This window comes from Orycteropus afer, unplaced genomic scaffold (assembly GCF_000298275.1).
Source record: "Orycteropus afer afer isolate SDZICR_OR568_19922 unplaced genomic scaffold, OryAfe1.0 scaffold00026, whole genome shotgun sequence".
NCBI classification, from domain to species: domain Eukaryota; kingdom Metazoa; phylum Chordata; class Mammalia; order Tubulidentata; family Orycteropodidae; genus Orycteropus; species Orycteropus afer.
The window spans coordinates 18560249-18584959 of record NW_006921613.1 but is presented as its reverse complement, the minus strand read 5'-3'; the positions used below and the strand labels follow the sequence as shown (position 1 = coordinate 18584959).

Here is a 24711-nt window from a genome sequence, read left to right as displayed (position 1 = left end):
GTTGTTGTTATGTGCCATCGAGTCAGACCCGACTCATAGCGACCCCTCCTTGGGTTTCTGAGGCAGTGTCACTACGGAAGTAGATTGCCCCATCTTCCTTCCGAGGAGGGGCTGGTGGATTTGAACCGCCAGCCTTCTGGTTAGCAGTCAAGTGCCTTAGCCACTATGCTACGAAAGAGACTACAGGAAACCCCAAAACGATTGCCCTGAGACCACCTTCTACCTTGAAACTAAAGACACTCCCAGAGGCCACTTTTCAGCCAAATAATAGGACTATGAAACAAAGAATAACATCCATGAAGAATGTACTCCTTTGAATATTCAACTATATAAGTAAGACCAAAAGGGCAACATGTGCTCAAAACTAAAGATGAGAAGACAGGGAGAGAAAAAGAAACCAGATGAATGGAAATGGAGAATCCAGAGAGGAAATTGATTGCTGATACATTGCAGGGATTACAACCAATGTCACAGAACAATTTGAGTATGAATTATTGATTGGAAAACTAATTTACTGTATAAATTTTCACCTAAGGCACATAAATATTAAAAAAAAAAATCTGTATGTGCTTATAACCTATGATAAAATGCTGTTAGTTTTGAAGATTTAGAGCCATTCATTGGCCTTGTTTGTGCAACAGAAATCATTCCAACCACAGATACTGCAAGACTATGGCTGAAATATTTTATAAAAACTACTTCTTTATCCTTGAGGAGGCTTCTAGGAATTGAAATGTGCAGCTGTTTATATAATCCTTGTCTGTTCTTTATTCGTGGGCTTAGGCTGGATTTCTCCCCAATAGCGTGGATTTCCCCAGCTGTGCGGCTGAATAAACCTTGAGCTTGGATCTGCTCATATGAGGGGTTATTTATTTACAACAGTTGATAGGCCAAAATGAACAGCATCTTGTACTCTGTGTGTTTAATATTCCCACCTGGCTTGACAAGAGGCTCACTCCTGTCATACGCTCATCTTAGTTACTAACAGGTGGAGTTGGCATCAGCAGCCAAGGAAAGAAACGTCAACATGCATGTGGCCCAGAGACAGTTCCTCCCCCAGGGGTCAAACCAGTCAAGAAACTTTGATTGCATTCTGCTATTCTGCCTCTCCATGAATAGTAAGGACCCAATGGCATTTTCACAGAGGGACAGGAAGATACACTGATGGTTTCTATAAGCCCTAGACACAGGCTTCCTAAAAGCTGCAACCTCAGGGATCTTGATCCTGGTGCTACTCCCTATTTCAGCTATCAGTTCCCACCTTCTCTCATAGCCTCTAACCTTGGACCTGTGAAGGAGTCACATGGCAGTAGTCATGGCTGTGGTCTAGAACAAGCCTCCCCTCAGCCAGACTTGGGATGGGTCCACCTCCTTAAATCCCAGAAAGCAGCTGTCGTGAGTAGAAGCCAAGGTAGAAGCCAGGCAGGCGTTTCCCTTCCCACAGCCGCTTACATGATCCTCTGAGAGCCCTGAAACCAACTCCTGTGGTATGACATCCCAGGTCCTGATGGCCAGTCTAGTTCAGTATTCGATTCCAGTTTCTGAGTCAGGTGCCTTATGTGGCATGCTTGAATAATCAATATATAACCTGTACTGGGTGCACTTTTTTTTGGCCAATTTGGCCCCAGAGTTTATTTTGGGGGTGGGGAAACACAAGAGGTGGCTACGTCAAGTGGTCAAGAGAAGATGCAGGGATTTTTCACATGTCTATCTAGACAATTCCACTAAACACTGACACCAGAACATTCTAGAAGAGATGCCAAATTCAATATCTGATATCCTAGATTTTGTAAGGTGAAAATCATATTCTCAAAAATGCCTAGAAAGGGAAATCTATAGAGACATAAAATGAATTAGTGGTGTAGTGCCTAAGGTATTTGACTGCTAACCAGAAGATTGACGTTCAAACCCACCAGCCACTCCGCAGAAAGAAGATGGAACAATCTACTTCTGTAAAGATTTACTCCCTCAGAAACCCAAAGGGGGTCGCAATGAGTTGGAATTGACTGAATGGCAGAGAGTTTGATTTTGTGTGTGTGTGTATGTGTGTGTAGGCGGTGGGTAGGGTGGTGGATAAGAGGATAGGAGGGTGATGGCTAATGGGCAGTGTCAGATTACCCAATAAGTAAGGTAACAACCTGCTTACTTGTGCTTACTTAATAATCTGTAGGGAAAAATTTCACATTTTTCAGTACATCATAGATTCTGCTTCTAGGTAATGGTGGGCATCCATCTCTCTTCCAACCCCACAGCACCTTCCTACAGAATCAAAGCCTCTTTTCAAATTTACAGTTCTTGACAGAGACAGAGTACCCAGTAAGCAAGGTAAGCACAGGCTTACTTGTGCTTACTTACTAATCTATAGTGATGAAATTGTTACCTGGCTTATTGGATAATCCGTCATCTTAAAGTGATGAAAATGTTCAAAAATTGACGGTGGTGGTAGTTGCAGATATCCGTTGTTGTTGTTGTTGTTATGTGCCCTCGAGTTGGACCCAACTCATAGCGACCCCTCCTTGGGTTTCCGAGGCAGTATCACTACGGAAGTAGATTGCCCAACCTTCCTTCTGAGGCAGATATCTGTAAATATGTTAAAAACCACTGAACTGCACACTTCAAATGGGTGAATTTCGTATGTGAATTATATCTCAATAAAAAGAAAATGAGGACCTCAGCCCTGAAACCTAAAAGAATCAAATTCTGCCAACAACTGTGTAATCTTAGAAAAGAATGTTGAGCTCCAGAAAGGAAAACAGCCCAGCCCACACCTTGATTCCATTTCTCTATCACAACCAGTAATCTGACATACCAGCAGGTCTTTGCTAATTTTAATGTTCAATTTACTGGGCTCTTTCCCTTTTATGTCCTGACAACACCAGCACTTAATGGCAACAAAGAAACATCTTTACCCAGGCTCTTCTTTCTCTACCAGCAGCTAGCCCCATGCTAGCCTCTGTCCTGCTCTCCTAGCACAATCTTCCTTCATGTCTATTTTTAGTTTTCCTGGCTCAGGCATCTTCAGGCCACTGAAACACAACTCTCACTCTCTTTCTCTTCCTCTGCCATGCATGCTGCTGCTAAGAGCCCTCCAGGTAAAAATTGCCTCAGAAATCCTTCATTGCTCCTTCTTAAGGAAGAATCTATGGCTTCAAGATCACGGCTCAGTTTTTAAGCTGGATGTAAGCTGGACAACTTCTGATGGGCTTCAAACTTTGTATTGGATGTGGACATTTTTCTCTCAGATGACAGAATCACTCAGACTTCCCCTTTGCAGTTGCTTCCTTTCCTTGGAGGTAGCTGTGTCTTGTTTTCTGTAAAAAACCTTTTCCTTCCAAAGTTGCCTGCCATGCCGACCGTCATTAGTGCATCTGTGGCCCCTCGGACAGGAGCTGAGCCCAGGTCCCCGGGGCCATTCCCCCATCCAGCCCAGGGCAACACCACCGAGGCCGGGGGTGGAAACTCAAATGGCATCTACTCGGCCATCATCAGCCGCAATTTTCCTATTATTGGAGTGAAAGAGAAGACTTTTGAGCAATTACGCAAGAAATGTCTAGAAAAGAAGGTTCTTTATCTGGATCCTGAGTTCCCACCGGATGAGACCTCTCTCTTTTATAGCCAGAAGTTTCCCATCCAGTTTATCTGGAAGAGACCTCCGGTGAGTAGTTTATTGGTTGCTTGTTGGGTTTTTTCCCCTCAAAGACATCCTCCTACTCAGCACCTCCCCACAGCTTAGCTGTACACATGGGCACTGGGGGAAGGATCCTGGCAAAGGCTCTGCCAGGCTCTGTCAAGTGTGAAAGGGGGAGGAGAAGGGAGGGAGTCTTAGCTATCAAATATCTGCAAAATTGACATCCAGCACAGGAGAGGCAGGGCTGATTCTCATTCTTTCTCTCTGTCTTTGAAATAATCTATTTCCAAAATAATCTTGCTTTAAAAAAAAAAGAAAAAAAACACGGAAACTTTAATTCATCCTATACAAATACTGAACAGTCTAGATCTACATTCACTATTTAAATATCTTATATCTTTGTGAGATTCTTTCCATTGCTTTGGTTAAAATCGTGATGTTTTTCTCTCTTAGTTTGCCAGTAGCCATGTCTTTCTGAAACACTGAAGCCCTAGAAAGAGGAGAGTGGCAGGCAAAGACTAATTTTTTATGCACAAAATGTTGGGATTTGAAGGGACCCTTGCAATCATTATTATCCCTGTAACTCCCCTCATAAAGGAGGAATTAAAGGCATAACTGAATGAAGTGTGTCAGTGAGCATGTGACTGAGTCCAGTTAATACCCCCTTCTCTTTCAGGTAACTCCTTTAGCCTCTGGGTTTCACTTACAGGTGATCTGTGGTTGTCAAGTGCTGTTGAGTCCATTTCAACTCATTGTGACCCCATGTAACAGAGTAGAAATATTCCGTAGGGTTTTTTTGGACTGTAATCATTACAGAAGCAGATAACCAGGTCTTTCTCCCATGGAGCTGCTGGATGGGTTTGAACAGCTAATCTTTCAGTTAACATCCAAGCACTTAACAGTTGTGCCACCAGGGCTCCTTCACAGTCATCAGTCAGAAAGAAAATCCGTATTCCTTTGGTTCCCTTCTCTTACCGTGCCTCTTGTTCTTAATAAAAGAAGTATTTATTGAGCATCTACTAGTGCCAGACACTGGGCAAGTGATCGGGGAAACAGCTATATTTAAGAAAGAGGGAAAAAAAAAGGTGCTCTTGTGGAGCCAAGAGTCCTGAGAAACACACAGGTATTGAACAAGAATGATGACTGTTTGGAGACAACATTCAAGGCTATGGGATTATACTTTCAACCACTCTACACATTCACCTGTGTTCATACCCATCTCCCTCCTGCCCCGTAGACCACCTTCACTTCCAGGCAAAAGAGAACAAGATGGGAAAATGGTCTGGCACACCAAGAATGATGCTCTGGGCAGTAATCACTGACACTGTATCTGTAACCTGACTTTCTGTTTAGAATCCTGTCGGGGAGAGTGTGGCCTGTTGCGTGAGTATGCAAATGGGTCTTCAGCAGACCTGGCCTTTGTGGTTAAGAGCTTGGGCTCAGGAAGAATCCTGGGGTTCATGTCTCACATCCACCACTTATCAGCTATGTGTCCTTGTGGGTGTCATTTGCCTCTTCAAGCCTCAGTTTCTTCATCTGCAAATAGAGATAGTAGGACTTACTTCAAAGGGCTATTGTAATAATTAAATGAAGTGATCTAGATGAAGTGTTTAGCGCCATGCACAACATTCATTAACTTTAGCCATAATTATCATAAGGGAAGGGAATGTATACACTGAATGACTATGGACCAGACATTGTACTAGGTGCTTAGCTAATTTAACTAATCCTCACTATAACCTGAGAAATGGGAATGGCTATCTCTATTTTAAAGAAGCTCTCCTGGTACAGTGCCTAAGGCATTTGACTGCTAACCAGAAGGTTGGCAGTTCAAACCCACCATCCACTCCATGGAAGGAAGATGGGGCAATCTACTTCCATAAAGATTTGCTGCCTCAGCAACCCAATGGGGGTCACTATGAATCAGAATCAACTTGATGGCAATGAGTTTGGTTTTGGTTTGGATCCCTATTACAGAGAAAACTGAGGCCCAATGTAACACATCAGATGATAAATAGAGTCATAATTTGAACCCAAGTTTGCTTGAGTCCAAAATGATGATGTGCCCATTCAATCATAGTGTCTCCTAAAGATATATCCTGGCCTATGAGTTAGTCTCCTATGTGGTCTGGGATATGTGGGTCAGATCAGCCCTAAACCAAAAACCAAAACCAAACTCACTGCTGTCGACTTGGATCCAACTCATAGCGACCCCTCCTCGGGTTTCTGAGGCGGTATTACTACAGAAGTAGATTGCCCAATCTTCCTTCCGAGAAGTGGCTGGTGGAATCAAACCTAGTAGAATAGAAGATGAAGGTCGTAGGCCTGCCAAAGATAGAGTAGATTAATGAAAAACCAGGGCCAAGATGGCCTGGGAAGAGAGGGGAGAGCTGGAGTGTTATTCTGTGATTTAGTAGCTTCTCCATCACTTTTCTTCCACCAGCTGTTCCCAGGCAGAGCTCCTCATTCAGGGCAGCAGTGCAAACCTCTACATTACAAAGGCTTTCTTTCTAGGTTTCCTTCTCAGAGATAGCTGCCCTCCCACACACCAGCCTTACTCAACTTTCCTGCCCCCACCGCCCCCTCCCCAGGGATCTGGGGCTGTGCACTTGGCTAAATAATCCCTGGTTACACTACCAAACTTGACTCTAGGAGAGAGCATATTATCGAAGGTACAGGATCACTGAAAACCAATCTGAACTTTTCTTCAACAATCAAGTATTATTTATTATAATCATAATGATGATAATAAAGGGAGAGTTCGTGGACAACTATAATTTTAGTTAAGATAACAGGTTTCACTTTCAGCCTTTCTCTTTTAAAAGAGACTACAGCCACCTGTCCCTGAGATAATTTACAGTCTGTTCTCCCACGCTTACTAGTGTTACATCATTGCTTTTCCTTCTCTACTAGGGAGCATCATAAATTAAGTTTCCAGATCAAATAATCTGATTCCTCTAGCCTTTCCTTCCATGACCTGTTCCTAGTATCAGAAACAAACAAACTACACAAAACTTCCCAGTTGTTAAACCAAATGTTCTTCACAACGGACTTTTGGGCATTTAAAAATGACTTCTAGAAGAGGGCTTATGGTAGGCTGATGACCTCTTGCCCAATATCAATGAGGACAGGTGTTAGGGGAAACATATGACCCATCCACGTGGTGGGAGATTCAGTAGCAGAACACTCCTGGCCTCTCTTTTCCTCTTGGGTGGACTTGTAACGAAAACCCCGACTATGAAGCCCAGCCCTTTCTTCTTTCTTGGGAGCAAGCTGCCTGCAAAACAAACACATCTTCTACTCTGTTTCTCCTTGTAGCAAGTTTTACAGAGGCAGGTCCCCCAGAGAATCAAGCAGAAGTCTGTGCCACCTGCCTCTAGGTAGTTAATAGCTAATCTCCATTGAAAACTCATCATGTGCCAGTAACTATTTTAAGGGCTTCTGGTATATTAGCACATTTAATTTCCCCAACATCCCTCTGAGGTAAGTGCTATTATTGTCCCTACTTCACAAATGAGGAAACTGAGACTCGGAGGGATAAACAACTTATTCCAGACCACCCAGCAGTGAGGGGTGGAGCTAGGATTCTAAGTCAGGCAATTTTTTCTGGAGCCCTAGATTTTAACAATAAAATCTACCTGATTCTGAGATTTTGAAACCAATATCAGCTTTGTCAATAATAAATGTGGTAGTTTGGACTCCCACCTGTCCTACACTTTTTTTTTCTTTTGTATCTCTCCATTGATTCAAAAATCAGGTAGGGAAATGAGCATCATTTATTGGGCCTCTTCTAGCCACAGCAGGGATCAAGTGACACCTCAGGGTGGCAGAGTAGCTAAGAGCCCAGGGTCCCAGATCAAATATGCCACGTTCAAATCCTGGCCTGCCACAAACGCATGAGAATTCTGGACACACACTTACTCTCTTTGTCACAAGTTTCCCATCTGAGAAGTGGGAAATAATCATAGTAAAAGAATCGACCTCAAGGTTGTTGTGAAGATTAATAAGTTAATGCACTTTAAAGGCTTAAAAGGTGCCTGGCACATGTAGTGGTACAATGGTTAAAGAGCTTGGCTGCTAACCAGAAGGTTAGTCATTCAAATCTTTGTGAAAATGTGAGTGTATCATAGAACCAGGAAGGGAACCATGTATAGGGGATTACACTTGGCTGGGGAACTTGGCAACTCCCTCAATGACTGGCTATAAAGACCCACAAAGATCAAGACCCACGAAGATCAAGGCCAATCTGTGGGAGAAAGATGTGGCAGTCTGCCTCTCTAAAGATTTACAGCCTTGGAAACCCTGTGGGGTGTTCTACTCTGTTCTATAGGGTCACTATAAGTTGGAATCGACCCGATGGCAGTGGGTTTGGTTTTTGATTTGGCACATGAGTGAGTACTCAATAAATATGAGTTATTCATAGTAAATACAGTTGTGTGGCCTCTTAAGGGAGGCAACATCCTAAACACATTTTTTAGCTTAATTTGTATCTATAGCCAGTCAAGGTGTTAACCACAGCAGTGTATTGGAGTATTCCATGCTTGGTCTAAATAAATCAATGTCCAATTGATCTTGAGGAGCTCTGGTAGCATAGTGGCTAAAAGCACTTGACTGCTAACCAGAAGGCTGGCGGTTCAAACCCACCAGCCACTCCTCGAAAGGAAGGTTGGGCAATCCTATTTCCGTAGTGATACTGCCTCGGAAACCCAAGGAGGGGTCGCTATGAGTCGGGGCCGACTCAACGGCAAACAACAACAACAACAACAATTGATCTTGAGAATATATATGTTTACAGTCACCTACTCCCCTCATGGTCAAGTGATTACCTTCCTTTAGGGCAATTGCAGTGGTGGCGTAGTGCCTAAGGCATTTGACTACTAACCAGAAGGCTGGCGGTTCAAACCCACCAGCCACTCCTCGGAAGGAAGGTTGGGCAATCTACTTCTGTAGTGACACAGCCTCGGAAACCTAAGGAGGGGTCTCTATGAGTCGGATCCGACTTGAGGGCAATGCGTGCGTTCGACATCATATAGAAAAAGGAAGACAGAAGAATTGATGTTTGAACTGTGGTGTTAGCAAAGCATATTGAGTATACTGCGGACTGCCAGAAAAGCAAACAAATCAGTCTTAGAAGAGTACAACCAGAATGTTCCTGAGAAGTGAGGATGGCAAGACTCGAGCTTTCTTACTTTAGATACATCATCAGGATAGACCAATCACTAGAATAGTTCATCATAGTTGGTAAAGTAAATGGTTAGTGAAAATGAGAGAAACCCTCTACGGCGTGGGTTGACATAACAGCTGCAACAATGGGTTCAGACATACTAACATTCTCAAAGAGCGGGCAGGACTAGGCCACAATTCATTCTGTTCCGTGTAAAGTCACTGTGAGTTGGAATCAACTTGACAGCAACTAACAACATCAAATAAAAAACATGTGCTTGGTTGTGAAAATGTGAGTGTATCATAGAACCAGGAAGGTAGCCATATATAGGGGATCACACTTGGCTGGGGAACTTGGCAACTCCCTCAATGACTGGCTATAAAGACCCACAAAGATCAAGAGGGTAGACGTATACTTTTAAATTCCCCCATCTGCATTTGTTTCATGCATACCAAGGTTAAGAGGTTCTCACACTATTTCTCTACACTCTCCTGCAATTACTCAAAATCAAGGACAACCTATATTCCTTTTGCCTTAGGAGAGATGAGTAATAAGGGGCCAGTTGCAGTCACCCTCCTACCCTTGGTAACTGAGGATCCCAGAGGCCATGACAGAACTCTCCCTTGGGAGGGTAACCTCCTTGGTGCTTCAGCCATAGCCCAGGGTCCCTATGCAGGTGAGTTGACTCTTGTGGTTTAGCATGCATGGATTCTGTGTAGGGCATTCTATGCAATACTGATCCACTCTAATCAGCTTAGTTCATTAGGGATTCCCAGTGGAAACTGGCAACAATATACTCCTGCACCTCCCCCAATCTCCAGTCTTAGATGAAGTAGCCTTTCTGTAAACTACATCTTGTTCCAGCCCCACCCTCACTCAGACCTGGAGAAAGAAGAGTTTGCCGTATGTGGGAGCCAGGTTAAACCAAACTTCAGGTCAAGCTTCACTCTATAGCCTCCTCCATGGATGTGGTCTCAGTGTCTGCTGGCTCTACCAAAAACAAACGAATAAACAGAGCAGTTGCTGTGGAGTTGATTCTGACTTATGGTGACCACATGTGTCTCAGAGTAGAAATATGCTCCATAGGGTTTTCAATGTCTATAACCTTTAGAAAGATCAGCCTTTCCTTTGAGGTGCCTCTGAGTGGATTCAAACCACCAAACTTTTGGTTAGTAGCACCACCCAGGGATTCCTCTTGCCAGGTTATTGTTGTTGTTAGGCTCTGTGAGTCGGCTCCAACTCATGGTGACCTTGCATACAATAGAATGAAACACTGCCTGGTCCTGTGCCAGTCTTACAGTCCTTTGCTATACCTGAGCCCATCTTTCCAGCCACTGTGTCAATCCATCTCATTGAGGATCTTCCCTTTTTTCGTTGACCCTCACCTTACCAAGCATGATATCCTTCTCCAGGGAATGGTCCGTTCTGACAGCATGACCAAACTAAATGAGATGAAATCTGCCCATTCTCCCTTCCAAGGGGCATTCTGGCTGCACTTCCTCCAGGACAGATTTGTTAGATCTTTTGGCAGTCCATGGTACTTTCAGTATTCTTCACCAACACCACAAATCAAAAGCATCAACTCTTCTTAGGTCTTCCTTATTCATTGTCCAACTTTCACATGCATATGAGGCAATTGAAAATACCATGGCTTGGGTTCTAAAACTCACTGCCCATGGAGTTGGATCTGACTCATAGCGACCCCACCTTGGGTTTCCAAGGCAGTATCACTATGGAAGTAGATTGCCCAATCTTTCTTCCGAGGAGTGGCTAGTAGGTTTGAACCAGGATTCTGGTTAGAAGTCAAATGCCTTAGGCACTCTGCCACCAGACCTCCTAATGGTTTGGGTTAGGCCCACCATAGTCTTCAAAGAGATATCTTTGCTCTTCAGCACTTTAAAGAGGTCTGCAAAACTGCATACTTGCCAAGTGCAATATGTCATCTGATGTCTTGACTGCTGCTTACATTGGTGTTGATTATAGAACCCAGTAATATGAAATCTTTGACAACATCAATCTTTTCTCCATTTATCGTGATGCTGCTTATTGGTGCAATTGTGAGGATTTTTGTTTTCTTTATGAGGGAGCTCTGGTGGCATAATGCCTAAGACATTTGACTGCTAACTAGAAGGCTGACGGTTCAAACCCACCAGCCACTCCTTGGAAGGAAGACTGTACAATCTACTTCTGTGGTGATACTGCCTCGGAAACCCAAGGAGGGGTCACTGAGTTGGATCTGACTTGACGGCAGTGATTTTTTTTTTTTTTTATGTTGAGATGTAATCCATACTGCAGACTGTAGTCTTTAATCTTCATCAGTAAATGCTTCAAGTCATCCTCACTTTCAGCAAGCTAAATTGTGTCATCTGCATATGGCAGGTTGATAATGAGTCTTCTTCCAATCCTGATGCCAGGAGAAGTTATTTATTTCCTGTTTGGGTGTCCAGTTCAAGCTCTGAGTTAAAATCAAAACTGCTCACTAAAATACAGCTACCTCCAACATCTCTTCCAGCTCTTTCCCTAGGGAATCCTTTCCCTTCCTCCTAGAGCTGACCAATGAGATCCTGCACTTTTCCTTCTCAACTTTCTCCGCAGCTATGCTTTCCTATTGGCTAATCTCAGCTGTGCTTTACTATTGGCTATTGGGGTGTGGGGAGAGTTTACCACCCTCCCATTTAATTCCATACCAAAACCAAAACCAAACCCACTGCCATGGAGTCAATTCCAACTCATAGTGTCCCCCATTAGTTTGTTGGCAGTGGCTGACCCTCCAACCATGGGCTGCCTAATCTGCCTCTTGCCCTCAAATCTGTCTCCATCTCTCTATCTTTTCAGAGCTCACCTGTTGATCGTTCAGAGCTGGGTCTCAGCTTTGCCCACATTTCTCTGGTATTTGCTGCCCCTCCAACTTGTCATCATTATTACTATCCCAGATCCAGCTGTACTTTCCCAGTTGGTATAGCTTCACTCTGGTCTTCTCCACTCCTTAGGCCGGCTAGTTCCTTCAACCAACACCTAGGCCTTGAGGGAACCTCTCTTCCAGAAGGCTGTTGTTGTTGTTATGTGCCCTCAAGTCAGACCTGACTCATAGCAACCCCTCCTTGGGTTTCCGAGGCAGTTATCACTACGGAAGTAGATTGCCCCATCTTCCTTCAGAGAAGTGGCTGGTGGGTTTGAACTGCCAGCCTTCTGGTTAGCACTCAAGTGCCTTAGGCACTACGCTACCAGAGTCCAGACAGGCAGAAGCCCCTTAATACTCCAAACAGGCGACTTTATTCCTTGAGGCTTCTATACCCCAAAATTGCCTGAATTAGACTCTTTTAAAAGATAAGAGTGTAGGTAAGCTGCCATTCACCATGAACCATGTTTCGTCAAGTCTAAAAAATTTCATTGCTAGTACTTTCTTGATTTTACCAGAGAGTGTCCACAAAAGGTCATGACCACCACCCAGCTGAGTGCACTTGAAGGAAGTTTTCTAATGTAAGATGCATCATGATTTCAGAGATGTTAAAATGTGAGGGGAAAAATGTCTTAGAATGGAGAAATAAATAAGGTCTCTTTCCCATTTAACTCACAGCTCTACTCTCCCCTTTCTACTCCTAATTTCTATTTCTAATTTCTATTCCTCATCCAAAACCATTTCTTTCTTCCATGGCATCTGTTCTGGTTACCTAGTGCTGCTCTGACAAGAATATACCACAAATGGGATGGCCTTACCAAACAGGAGTTTATTCTCTTACAGTTCGGGAAGCTAGAAGTCTGAGTTCCAATTGCCAGGCTCTAGGGACTGTGTGAAAACCACTCGACCTTGGGCTTCAGCTGTGCCTCTGGCTTCTGGCCCACTGAAGCTAGCGGCATCTCTTCACTTGGGCAGGTACTGGCTGCTGAGGCTAACAAGCCCAAGGTCGACAAATAAAATGGCACAGTCCCGATGTTACCAAACCACATGCCAGGCCATTAATATAAGTCCCAAGGTCAGCAGAGCATGGCAGGCTACTGAGCAACAACATGGCTACATGCAGGGTCCAAGCATGCCATAAGCTAGAGACTATCCCCAAGGCTTCTCTTTATATAGGAAGCAGACCACATCCCAAAGGCAGCTACTCAGATGCTTATGGTAGATTCCCCCATGGAGTTGATTACCAGTCTCAACATGGGGAATAACTACCACCAGCTGCCCAGCCACTCAACCAGGCCCAGCCAAGTTGACACACAAACTGAACTACCACAACATCTATCAGCATGGATCCAACCATATAGCCTCAGGTTTATGCTGTTGTCTTTATGACAGGGTCTCTCACCCTTTCCTAAGCTCCTCGCCATCCAGTCAGACTAACTTTTCCGCCCCTCTCCACTAAAGCTGTTTGACCAGGGAAAAAAGGCTTTGCTTATAAATCATTACATTTTCCCAGTTAGGTTTTGTTACTGCTATGGAGTTATATTAGATTCTTTATATCTGTTTAGCCAAAATGTGGCTTACTTTCTGAATCCTTCACAGGGCCGAATCTGCTTCTATCCAAAAGGAAACAATTGTGATGGAGTGGAGATAACTATACAATGAGAATTCCTTTTAGGAAGATACGATTTCCTACAGGTGCACTTTCTTTCTAGGGGTGGACATGATTGCTTTCTAGGGGGAAAATATATATATATATATATATATACAGGTTTACTCACAAGAGGGAAGAAAGCTAGAAAGGAGACAAAAGGGAAGTAGCGGAAGAACAGGGCAGAAGGCCACACACCACACAGTATTCCCTCTCCCAGGAACTGACCCTCAAAGCCATCTTCATGATGCACTCACTAAGTGCCTGAAGCAAGTAACTTTTTTGTAAAGGGTGGAGGTTGCATCTTGATTTACACAGTCGGGACAGGGGAAGTCAGAGTGAGGAAAGCCCGGTGTGGAAAGAGAGAGATATAAGGAAGTAAACTGACAGGAACTCAACTCAGGTGGGGTGAGGAAGCTCTGACCTCACAGAGCTAAGAAGTGAGAGTTGAAGACAAGCTTCCCTCAATCTCCAAAAAAGAATGGGGCCCCAGCTAACACCTGGGAAGCATTCTGTTAAAGAAAGGTACCACACACCAATTAAGACTTGCTTTAACATTTTCATCCAGCCTTCAAGTTTATATCATCACCATCAGGACTTTTAGAAGTGTGCTGTACACCCTAGACACCAGGAATGTAGTATAAATACTGCATTATAGCTCATAGGACTAAAAGTTTTGAGAACTACTTGGTTCAGCCATTCCAGGTAGATGGATGGATGGCTTTCTTTCCTGGTGTTAAGGTTTTGAAGGAAAGAGGATGCCCCATTGCCTTCAATAACTAATTGTCACTTTCACAATCTGAAAGTTCATCCTTATTTCTAGCCAGAACTCTTTTGGCTATAATTTTGTCACATTATTTCTGGCTCTAGCCCACGAGACAGTGAAATGAAGTCAGCTGATTTCCTCTTTATTGTAATCCTTCCTCCTTTTAGACCATGTCATCCCTTCTTCAATTGTTTCAGACAGTCACAAAGCTCCTCTCACTTTACCCATTTTGTTGTTGGGTGCCATGGAGTTGATTTTTTACTCATAGCAGCCCCATGTGACAGCATAGAATTGCCCTGTAGGGTTTTCTAGGCTGTAATCTTTATAGGAGTAGATTGCCAGGTCTTTCTTCCATGGACCTGCTGGGTAGGTTCAAACCATCAACCTTTCAGTTAGCAGCCAAGCACTTAAACATTGCACCACAAAGGCTTCATAACCTTACCCCCATAGATATGGTTTTTCCAACTCTGGAGTGTGTCAGTGCTATAATCCATATACTCTCTGCATTCTCAAGCAATATTGAAACAGTATCCTGCTGAGAGTGTTATGGGTAGGAAGCATTGTGATGCTTAATCCATTGCAGTCAGTATTCTTTTCAGTGCTCAAATTGCCTCATCTTTGGACAGGGGGAGCCCTCCTACAAGTTGTCTGTATCATGTGGCATGACCCTATTAATTTTTAATAGACTCCTTGTTTTCTGGCACAACAAAATGTCCCAGGCTCATCTTGTACATTTCTTGTCCCAGACCTAGAATAAATAATTGCTTCAAGCTATATCTCTCCATTCAAATGGTTCCCTTCAGTCTGAAATAGAATTAAAGAAAGGGGGTGAGATTTAGAGGACACTTGACCACTGACTTCCTGTAACCCAGTGGTTGCCCATCACATCAGTCTTCTGAAGTTGGAAGCTTTTTGCTAACCTGTGGTGATACCAACCTGTGGTAACACCAGAGAGTCTTTTGCCCCAGTGACCTCCTCCATGCACCTTATCAACTCTAAAATTAACGTTAACATTAATACTCCACTTTGTGTATCTCCTCAGGCAGAGGGTCACTAGACCTGTGTTACTCAAGTCTGAAAAGTACAAATCCTCGGTTGGCACAAAATAAATTACTCCATATCAGTGTGGAAAAGGAGAGAGAGAGGATTGAGCTATAGAAAACCCAGGCTGTGTGCAGGCAGCCTTCTGCCTAGGGTGTTGGCCCCTCTGGTGAGTAGCTTCTTCTCCCAGAGCAATTATTCATTATCCCAATGAAACTGACTTATCAGGAGGGCTGCCTGTGAGCTGCTTACGGGATCCCCGGTCACTATTAGTTGGACAGTTTAGAGAAGTGGGCTTCCTGGGCTAACCACAAAGAGGAAGAATTGAGGGCATTCTCAGAGTGGTTAAGACGGTGCAATTTAGAAGAACCAAACAGACCTAGAACTGACTTTTGGCTCTGCCACTAGCAACGCACTTATCTTTTCTGATTTTCACTTTTCTATAATAGTGATAATGATATTCTCATAAAATCCTGGCTGTAGTAGGCACTCAAGATAAGGTAGCAGTTACTATTAGCATAGATAGCAAAGAGCAGGAGCGTGACAACGTGATAAAGAACATAGGCTTTGAAGTCAGACAAACTTGAATCAAATCTCAGCTCTACCACTTAACAGGTGGCTTCAGGCAAGTGACTGACCATTCTAGGCCTCAGATTCTTTAACTATGAAATGAAAATGAAAGTTCCTGTCTTCATAAAGTTGTTGTAAGGATTAAATGAGATGCTGAGATGCTGTATATGACAAGCTTGTTGTTATTGTTGTTATGTGCCGTCAAGTCAGCCCCAACTCATAGCTACCCCTCCTTGGGTTTCCGAGGCAGTATCACTATGGAAGTAGATTGCCCAATCTTCCTTACAAGGACAATGAATTAATAAACAGTGCCGATGATAACTGAAAGGCAAAATGAGGTGCCCAATGGAGAACTTGCCTTCTCTCTGCTCAGCAGAAAATTATGACAGTACTGTCCAAGGGTGGAGAGGGGGACATAGGTTTTGATGATAGTGACAGTTCTATAAATAACTCTTAGAACTGCCTTCCATCATTTTCCACAAGACAGCAGCTCCTCCTGAAGGTCATGATGAGGACAGAACTCTAGACATCATCATGGTGAACGAACTGAAATGACTCAGCAGTCAGTATAATGTTGAAAATGGGAGGTGGGGCCAGAAATTGCCAAGAAATGTTTGAAAAGATTCATTTCCCTGATTACAAATAAGGCAGGACATCTTTTTATATTTATTCATATATTTCTTGGTCATTTGTTATTTCACTGCCCATGAAATAGCTGTTAATGTCTTTTGTTCATTTTTCTGTTGAGTTTTTTGTCTTTTTCAAATGGAATTATAGGCATCCTTTATATACTGTATTCTAGATACTAATCCCTTATTTTTCCTATGTGCATCTGGTCTATACAGGAGAAGGAGGTTGCAAAGTAAGGCCTTGATGGGGGAGATGGGGAACTGCCAGAATACCTGCTGAGTTTAAGTATTTAGAAAAATTATTGCTTGGGGAAAATATTGTTAGATACATAGAAAGGAAGAGATTACTAACAATTTATACAGAAAGGAAAGTAATCACAGCATATCACATAGCTAAGATAGAAGCAATATTTACTTAATCATAGTACATTAGTTTTCTAAGGCTTCTGTAACAAATTGCTACAAATTTGGTCACTTAAAAGAACATAAATTTATTTTCTCACAGTTCTGGAAGACAGAAGTCTGAAGTCAAGGTGTCAGCAAGCTCCCTTCAAAGGCTTTTCCTTGACTTCCAGCTTCTAGTGGCTCCAGGCATTCCTTGCCTTATGGCTGCATAACCAGTCTGTCTCCATCCTTACATGTCCTTCTCCGTATCTGTGTCTTCTCCTCTTTTATCTCTTCTAAGGACACTTGTCATTGGATTTAGGACCCACCAGAATAATTCAAGATGATTTCATCTCAAGATCCTTAATTTAATTACATCTGCAAGATTCTTTTTCCAAATAAGGTTATGTTCACAAGCTCTGGGGGTTAGGACACAGATAGCACTTTAGGAGGACCACCATTCATTTCACTGCACATAAAGTAAATATTGAATTTTTATTTTACCAAAATTTGTTATATAATTATTTTGGGAGGATAGTGAGCACAGCATAATTTAAAAGGCCTAGGTTTCATTCAAGGAGCTCTGGTGGTGTAGTGCCTAAGGCATTTGACTGCTAACCAGAATACTGGCTGTTCAAATCCACCAGCCACGTTGCGGAAGGAAGACTGGGCAATCTACTTCTGTAAAGATTTACCGCCTCAGAAACCCAATGAGGGTCGCTATGAGTCGGAATCGACTTGATGGAAGTGAGTTTGGGTTTTTTTGGTTTAAGTTTCATTCACTAAAATAGGAAATCAATTGATACTTTTTTAAAAAATGAAATAAAAAGATAATAATATGAGCATATTCTTTAGAAATGTAATAGTAAACAGCCTCAAAAAAAAAGTAGCTAAAAGAATTAAAAGTGGCTGCCTCTGAGGAGAAGGATCTGGCAATAGAGAGAGTAGGGGCAAGAAACTGATATTCTTCTCTGTACTTTTTGTGTTATTTATTTTTTTTTTAATTATGTTCATTTGTTAACTGGGTTAGAGTAAATTGTTAAAAGATTTGACCTCAAAATGTATTTTGAGCTATTCTAGTATCTGTAATGCTGGAGTTATGGTTTTGCAGTTTAGTGAATATAAGAACTTCCTAGGTGCGTATTTAAGATGTAGAGTCCCAGACCCCTACCAAGTGTCTCTGAATCCACAGGTCTGGGAGAGGTCTTGGGAACCTGCATTTTAAACTGGCATTCTAGGTGATTCTGATGCAGGTTATCCAATGATCACATTTTGAGAAGCTCAGAGTTGACCAAGGCTAAGAGGGGACAGTGAGTAGACAGGGTGACTGGACTCCTCCTAGTGGGCAGGTTGCTAGCCTTGAGCTTCCACCTGCATCAGCTCCCTGCTCTCAAGTAAGAGTTGCCCAATTCAGCATGGTGGACCTTTAGAAGAATTGAGGTTTCTTGATAACATTATTCCAACATACATTTTTCCTCCCTTCCTCATCGACCATATTCTTTGCCCTACATATCCTGAAGGGAGCTCTGGTGGCATAGTGCCTAAGGCATGTGACTGCTAACCAGAAGAAGGCTGGCAGTTCAAACTCACCAGCCATTCCTCGGAAGGAAGGTTGGACAATCTACTTCCGTAGTGATACCGCCTCAGAAACCCAAGGAGGGGTTGCTATGAGTCGGATCTGACTCCATGGCAGTGAGTTTGGTTTGGTTTAGATGTCCTGAATTTGTGACAGTGGATGTCTGCTCCATGTCACTGGGGCCTACTCTATTAAGGAATTTTATCTGAGGTCCAATTGCCTACCCTCTGGATTTCTCTTACAGGTTAAAAGATCCCTAAATGGCCAGCCAGAAGCCCTGTGGTAGAGTGGTTAAGCACTTGGCTGCTAACAGAAAGGCTGACGGTCCCAACCCAGCAGTCACTCAGAGGGAGAAAGATGTGGCAGTTGGCTTTGGTAAAGGTTTACAGCCTTGAAAATCCTATGAGGCACTTCTACGCTGTCCTATAGGGTCTCTATGAGTCAGAATTGACTCTACTGCAGCAGGTTAAATAGCCAGTCAAGTCTTTCAGGGGACAGAGACATTGAGAGAATAAAGGCTTCATTACCCTCAGACAATGGCTTGGGACAGATTCCTCCTATGCATTCAGCAGCCTGTATAGGATTAGTGTATACAGCATGTTCAGACGGCCCCATGCTATATCCCATTGACCTACAATGTCAAAGGCATGAATGCCTTTTGCTGAGGCAAGGTAAGCCTCTCTGTAGCTATATTTTCTCTTTTTAAAGAAAGAATCCCAGCAAGGCCAATGGAGGTGCCCTCAAAGTCTGTCCTGGGGCTGTCCCTGGTTCACTCAACCCTCATTGACTCCTCTCTGACTTGAATGGTGTTGCCCTAGACTGTGGGCTCAGGGGCCTCCACCCAAAGCTGCTGACTCTGACCATGGCATTTCTCTGGGCTGTGTTCATTTGCATCAAGTTGCTGAGGGTGGAGGAGCTATATAGCTCAGGCCCATTCACGGGGGATTAGATTTGTATGGAGTACACAGAGGGAGACAGGCTGCAGTGAAGACCCAGCTCCCATCCCTGAGCAGTCACCATGCCCTACCTGCTGCCAGGATTCTTCTGTGACCGTGTGATCCGAGAAAGGAACAGGAGAAATGGAGAGGGCACCATCACACAGCCCCTCAAATATGAGGGGCAGGATTTTGTGGTTCTCAAACAAAGCTGCCTGGCTCAGAAGCGTCTGTTTGAAGATAATGTGTTCCCCACAAATGCTCAGGCCCTGGGCTCCCTTGAACTGAGCCAGAAAACCAAGATGAAGGCTATCACATGGAAAAGGCCAAAGGTAGGGATGGAAGGGATGGGACTTCAGGAGAACACCTGGGGAACAGAAAGTCAAGGGTCCAGAGCCTGAGGCCATGGATTCTGTCACTGAGCAAGTAGCTTATCAAGGTTCTTCTTTCCCATGTGCCCCCAAAACACTGTCCTGCTTTCCTGAAGCTGAAAGATGGAGATGAAACTGGAGATGTTATTTTCTATTCCTGAACTAGGATGATTATACTTTATAGGTTCTTGAGATTGTAAATATTTAATGATGGTAAAAATGCATTGACTTAAATTCATAGTAAAGTACAATTGATTGTCAAGTCCCTTCTTAGGATCAGGTATTTTGGGGGCTGGGAAAGTACAGTTGAGTGTACTGAGGCTCACAGTTTCAGGGAGAATTCCATGGAGGGTGGTGAACAGTAAGTGGAGACTGAAGAGGCTGGAGGCTTGCCTCCTTTGCCATGTTGCCCAACGCTAGCTCATCAGGACAATGTCAATTCAGTTTAAACAGAAAGGTCCACACTGACCAGCCAGACTCCTTACAGGATGAAGCAGTTTGCTAAAGGCTATGTTATGGGGCAGCCAAAGGGCTCATTGAGGTCAGTGCATTGGGGGTCAGTAGAAGAAAGTCCATCTTCCAGCATGGAGAGCACCTATAGCCCCAAAGCGTTCACTGCATTTAGAACAAGTAAGAATCTCTCTAAACCAGTAGGCTGATAAGACAGTAAGAGCTCTGGTGGGGTAGTGCCTAAGACATTTGACTTCTAACCAAAAGGCTGGCAGTTCAAACTCACCAGCCACTCCTCGAAAGGAAGACTAGGCAATCTACTTCCATAGAGATACTACCTCAGAAACCAAAGAAGGGGTCACTATGAGTCAGAAACAGCTCAACGGCAGTGAGTTTGGTTTAGTTTTTTTTTTTTTTTTTTTTTTTTTTTTTTAATAACACATGTTCAGTTATATCTCCTAAGCTGCTCTTGGTTGTGACAATTTCTAACATTATCTATCATCTGTATCTATGAATCTATCCATATAGGTATCTATCTAAATATCTATTGTTCTGTTATGTTTATGGTTGCTGTGGTGGATTGGAGACGACTCAATGGCAACTAACATCAATAACAATCTATGTATCTAGTATATTTTATCCATATCCATTTCTAAGGAGCTCTGGTGGCTTAATGGTTAAAGCATTTGGCTGCTAACCAAAAGTCAGCAGTTTGAACTCACCAGCCATCTTGTCAGGTAAAAGATGAGGCAGTCTCCTTCTGTAAAGATTATAGCCTTGGAAACCCTACGGGGCAGTTCTACTCTGTCCTATAGGGCTGCTATGATGGCAGTGGGTTCGGGTTTTTTAATATCTGTATTAACCTAGCTAGATAATCTTCCCATCTTTGCTTTCCTTGGTGTTGTTTTTTTTCTCAGGCAGGCTAACTTCATGATGGGGCAAAAATGGACACTGGAAACTCCAGGCTTACACTCTATCAGTTTAGTTATGTCAGCAAAAAGATGTGATTCTGTCCCAATAATTGCAACGAAAGTCTGGGTCCTGACTCTCATTGGCCCAGATGTGGTCATGTCCCATCTCTGAACCAAATACTCTAATTGCCTCTAGTATTCCTGGAGCTGGTTAGAAAATGCAGCTCAACCAGAATCACAGGGGCTGATGGGGGTAGTTCTCCACTGAAAATTTGGTGTGATCTCCAAAAAAGAGAAGTGTATTCTGGAGAGGCAAATACAACCTATGTCCACTGTACCTTTAATTGGCTTTTCTTTTTTTTTTTAAAGGGGAGGGAGTTTTGTTCAGAATAATGAGAGTTTTATATTTTCTTAGTCTAATTTGCATTATTATGAAAACAATAGTTGTTAATGCATTATTCAATGTTTCTGAATTATAATAGAAGGCTGTGTACTGTAATTAGACAGACTTAGTTTGAATCTTGCCCTGCGACTTACTAGTTGTATATCTGGGACAAGATATCTAACCTCTTTGTTACTGAGTATTCTCATATGTAAAATGGGAATAATAATAGTGCTTACCTTGTTAGATTTCTATAAATATTAAATAAAATAAGATATGAAAATCAGCTGGAATAGTACCTAGTACAAAGTATAATCTCAATAAATTTTAGTCATTGATATTAATAAGTTATGTAGACAGGTACAGTATATAACATAACACTTTCATGGGTAGATTTTTATACACATTACCAGTTGATCATTTTCACTGAATTAGCTGGTGTTAAAGAGAAAGAAAAAGTAATTAATTACATACTTAGTCTTTCCCTTTACTCATCACTTTTTAAGATAATCAATTGGTTCCTTGCCATCCTTTGAAGGCAGTTAGTCCTTTAAACTTAAATTAGTCCTTTAAAACATCATTATCCACTCCTCGGAAGGAAGATTGGGTGATCAATCTACTTCTGTAGTGATACCTCCCCGGAGACACAAGGAGGGGTCACTATGAGTCAAATCCGACTTGATGGCAGTCTGTTTTGTTTTTATGTACTATCCAGCAATTCCACTCCCAGGTGGGTATATACCCCCACAGGATTGAAAGCAGGAACAAAAACAGATAAATGTACATCAATGTTCATTTCAGTACTATTCACAATAGTCAAAAAGTGGAAACAATCTAAGTCATCAATACATGAATGAATAAACAAAACTTGGTACATACAATAGAATAATACTCAACCATAAAGAGAAATAAAGTTGTGATACATGCTACAACATGGATGAAACTGAAAATAATTACGCTGAGTGAAATAAATCAGACGTGAAAGAACAAAACCTGGGAGATTATTTTTAAAAATACTAAAAGTAATCATTTTAAAAGTTACTATAAATTTGTAGAAAAGTTCTAACACCCAAATTGTGAAATGGACAGAAATGTAAACAGACAAGTCATAAATGGCTAAAGATAAAACAACAATGAAATATCATTTTCCCCTTATTAAATTTTCAAAGATTTTTTAAAAATTAATTCTGAATTTGAGTGTTCATGAAGGGAAAACAGACATTCTCCATCTCAGATGGTGGGACTGTAAATTGGTGCATTCTTTCAGAAGGATGTTTGAAGAGAGGTATCAGTGAGTGCTGGGAGCTTCAGCGCACCTGGGTCTGTTGGGGTGTTGTGATGGAAGAGGGAAGAGGGAGTGACACAGGACCAACAAGATTTCTTGAATCTGAAGAATGATGTTAAAACCAAAGCACACACTCTGTAATTATTAACAACAACAACAACAAAAGTTTAAAAAACAAACCATGAGACACATCCAAACAGAAACAAGAGCACCCTCTGTTGGTAAAACCAGGGTTGCTCTGTGAGCCTCTGTCGGGCTGAACATAATCTGTGGTACCTGATCTGAGAGTGCTGGTGCTGGTGCCCTGTTTGCTCGGCTTGACTAATGACAGGTTCTCCCCAAAGACAGAGATGTCTGCAAGGCCCATGCCAAATTTATTTATTCTTTGTCTCCCCACCTCTTAAGTCCTATGTTGTTGTTGTTATTGTTATTTGCCGTCGAGTCGACCCCGACTCATAGCCACCCCTCCTTGGGTTTCCGAGGCAGTATCACTATGGAAGTAGGATTGCCCAACCTTCCTTCCGAGGAGTGGCTGGTGGGTAGATCCTGGGATATACGCTGACTGTAAATATCTAGGTTGCCACATTTTTGGAGAAGATAATCCTAATTTTCCTTTCCCGCACCTTTTTTCTTGACACAGAAGAAACAAAAGCCATGTTTTCTGCTACCACTTTGCTAAAGCTGTGACAGGAATGACACCACTCTAACTCTCAAGCTGAACCCTCACTCACATAGTGTGAGAGTGTGGGGGAACAGTACGGAACTGTGAAAGAAAGCTTGTCCTGTCTTCCACCACTCCCTAGCTGTGTGTCCTTGGGCAAGTTACTCAACCTCGCTGAGTTTGTTTCTTTATCTGAAAAATAAGAATGCTTTTATTCAATACACAGAGCTTTTTTGTAGGCTAATATGAGTGGTGTGTAATACATGGTGTCAGTACTATATGATGAAACTGAATAAATAGTAGCTCCTATCATATTATTACCTGGTCATTTTCTTTTTGTTTCACAGGAAATTTGTGAGAATCCCCGATTTATCATTGGTGGAGCCAATAGAACTGACATCTGCCAAGGAGATCTAGGTAAGGAAAGTCCCTGGGGATTGTATCTACCCAAATGATCAAAGGGTAATTAAAATTTCTTTACAGAAAGTAAAGGGACAGTAAAATGATTTTGCTTTTGATTAATTTTTAGAAGGAGATTTTCTTATCAGCTACTTTATGTTCGTTTATCTGTGTGTTGATAATTGCTTCATTTAATTTCTGTCTCTTCCACATTTCTCACTAGCTTTTTACATTATGTCACAGTGAGTATGCCTCATTCTTTAGCCTTCCCTCTACAGTCTTAAGGACACTTACATGTCCCCCTTAGCAAAACAAAAGCCCTGCACTTAACCGTGTCTATCTTCCTTAGAAGATAGCTTTATGACTGTACCAAGCATGTCCTTGGGTATGTAGAATCTATGTACACAGATAACATGTATTACTGAAAAAAGTGCTTGTAACTCAAACTCTTACTTAAATTGCCTTAGAATACCCCATGTTAAATGAGTTATTCAACAAAGATGATATTTGCCGTGTTGGTTGGCATCCAATTTTCTGTTTGATTAGTTAGCTTGGCATTGTCTCTCCGTCTTTTGTTCAGAAATTATTATCTTTGGGTGTGAACTTCTGGAAAGCTCCATGAAGTAAAACTGGAGAGAAGAGAACATCAATAGAAATAGTTTAAAACTTGAGGGTAACCTTAGGGGACAATGATTTTATGTTAATGGGGGAGGAACAACTCAGAAGAGGAGATGAGAATGGTTGCACAACTTGAAGAATGTAATCAATGTCCCTGAATTGTACATGTAGAAACTTGAATTGGTGTATGGGTTTGCTGTGTATCTTCTCAACAACAACGAAGTTATGAAACAGAAAACACTGAGGCACGCAGTTCTACTCTGATTCAAGTGGGTCGGCAAGAGTCAGGATCAACTTGACAACAACTAATTTTTCTTTAATATTTAAAAACAATAAACTGTGACATCTGTTCAAAAAAAAAAAAAATTGAGGGAAAAGGGGACCCAATATCAAA

The 24711-nt window shown here is 42.3% G+C and overlaps 1 protein-coding gene across 1 annotated transcript in view; it reads left to right on the top strand.

The window, feature by feature from the left end:
- Window positions 1-3346: 3346 nt before the first annotated feature.
- CAPN3 (calpain 3) overlaps window positions 3347-24711 on the top strand; it is a 46129-nt gene continuing 24764 nt past the window's right edge. The window contains exons 1-2 of the mRNA XM_007935279.1: window positions 3347-3655; window positions 23648-23717. Of these exons, the coding sequence (XP_007933470.1) occupies window positions 3347-3655; window positions 23648-23717 (379 nt within the window). The remainder of the gene's footprint in view (window positions 3656-23647; window positions 23718-24711) is intronic.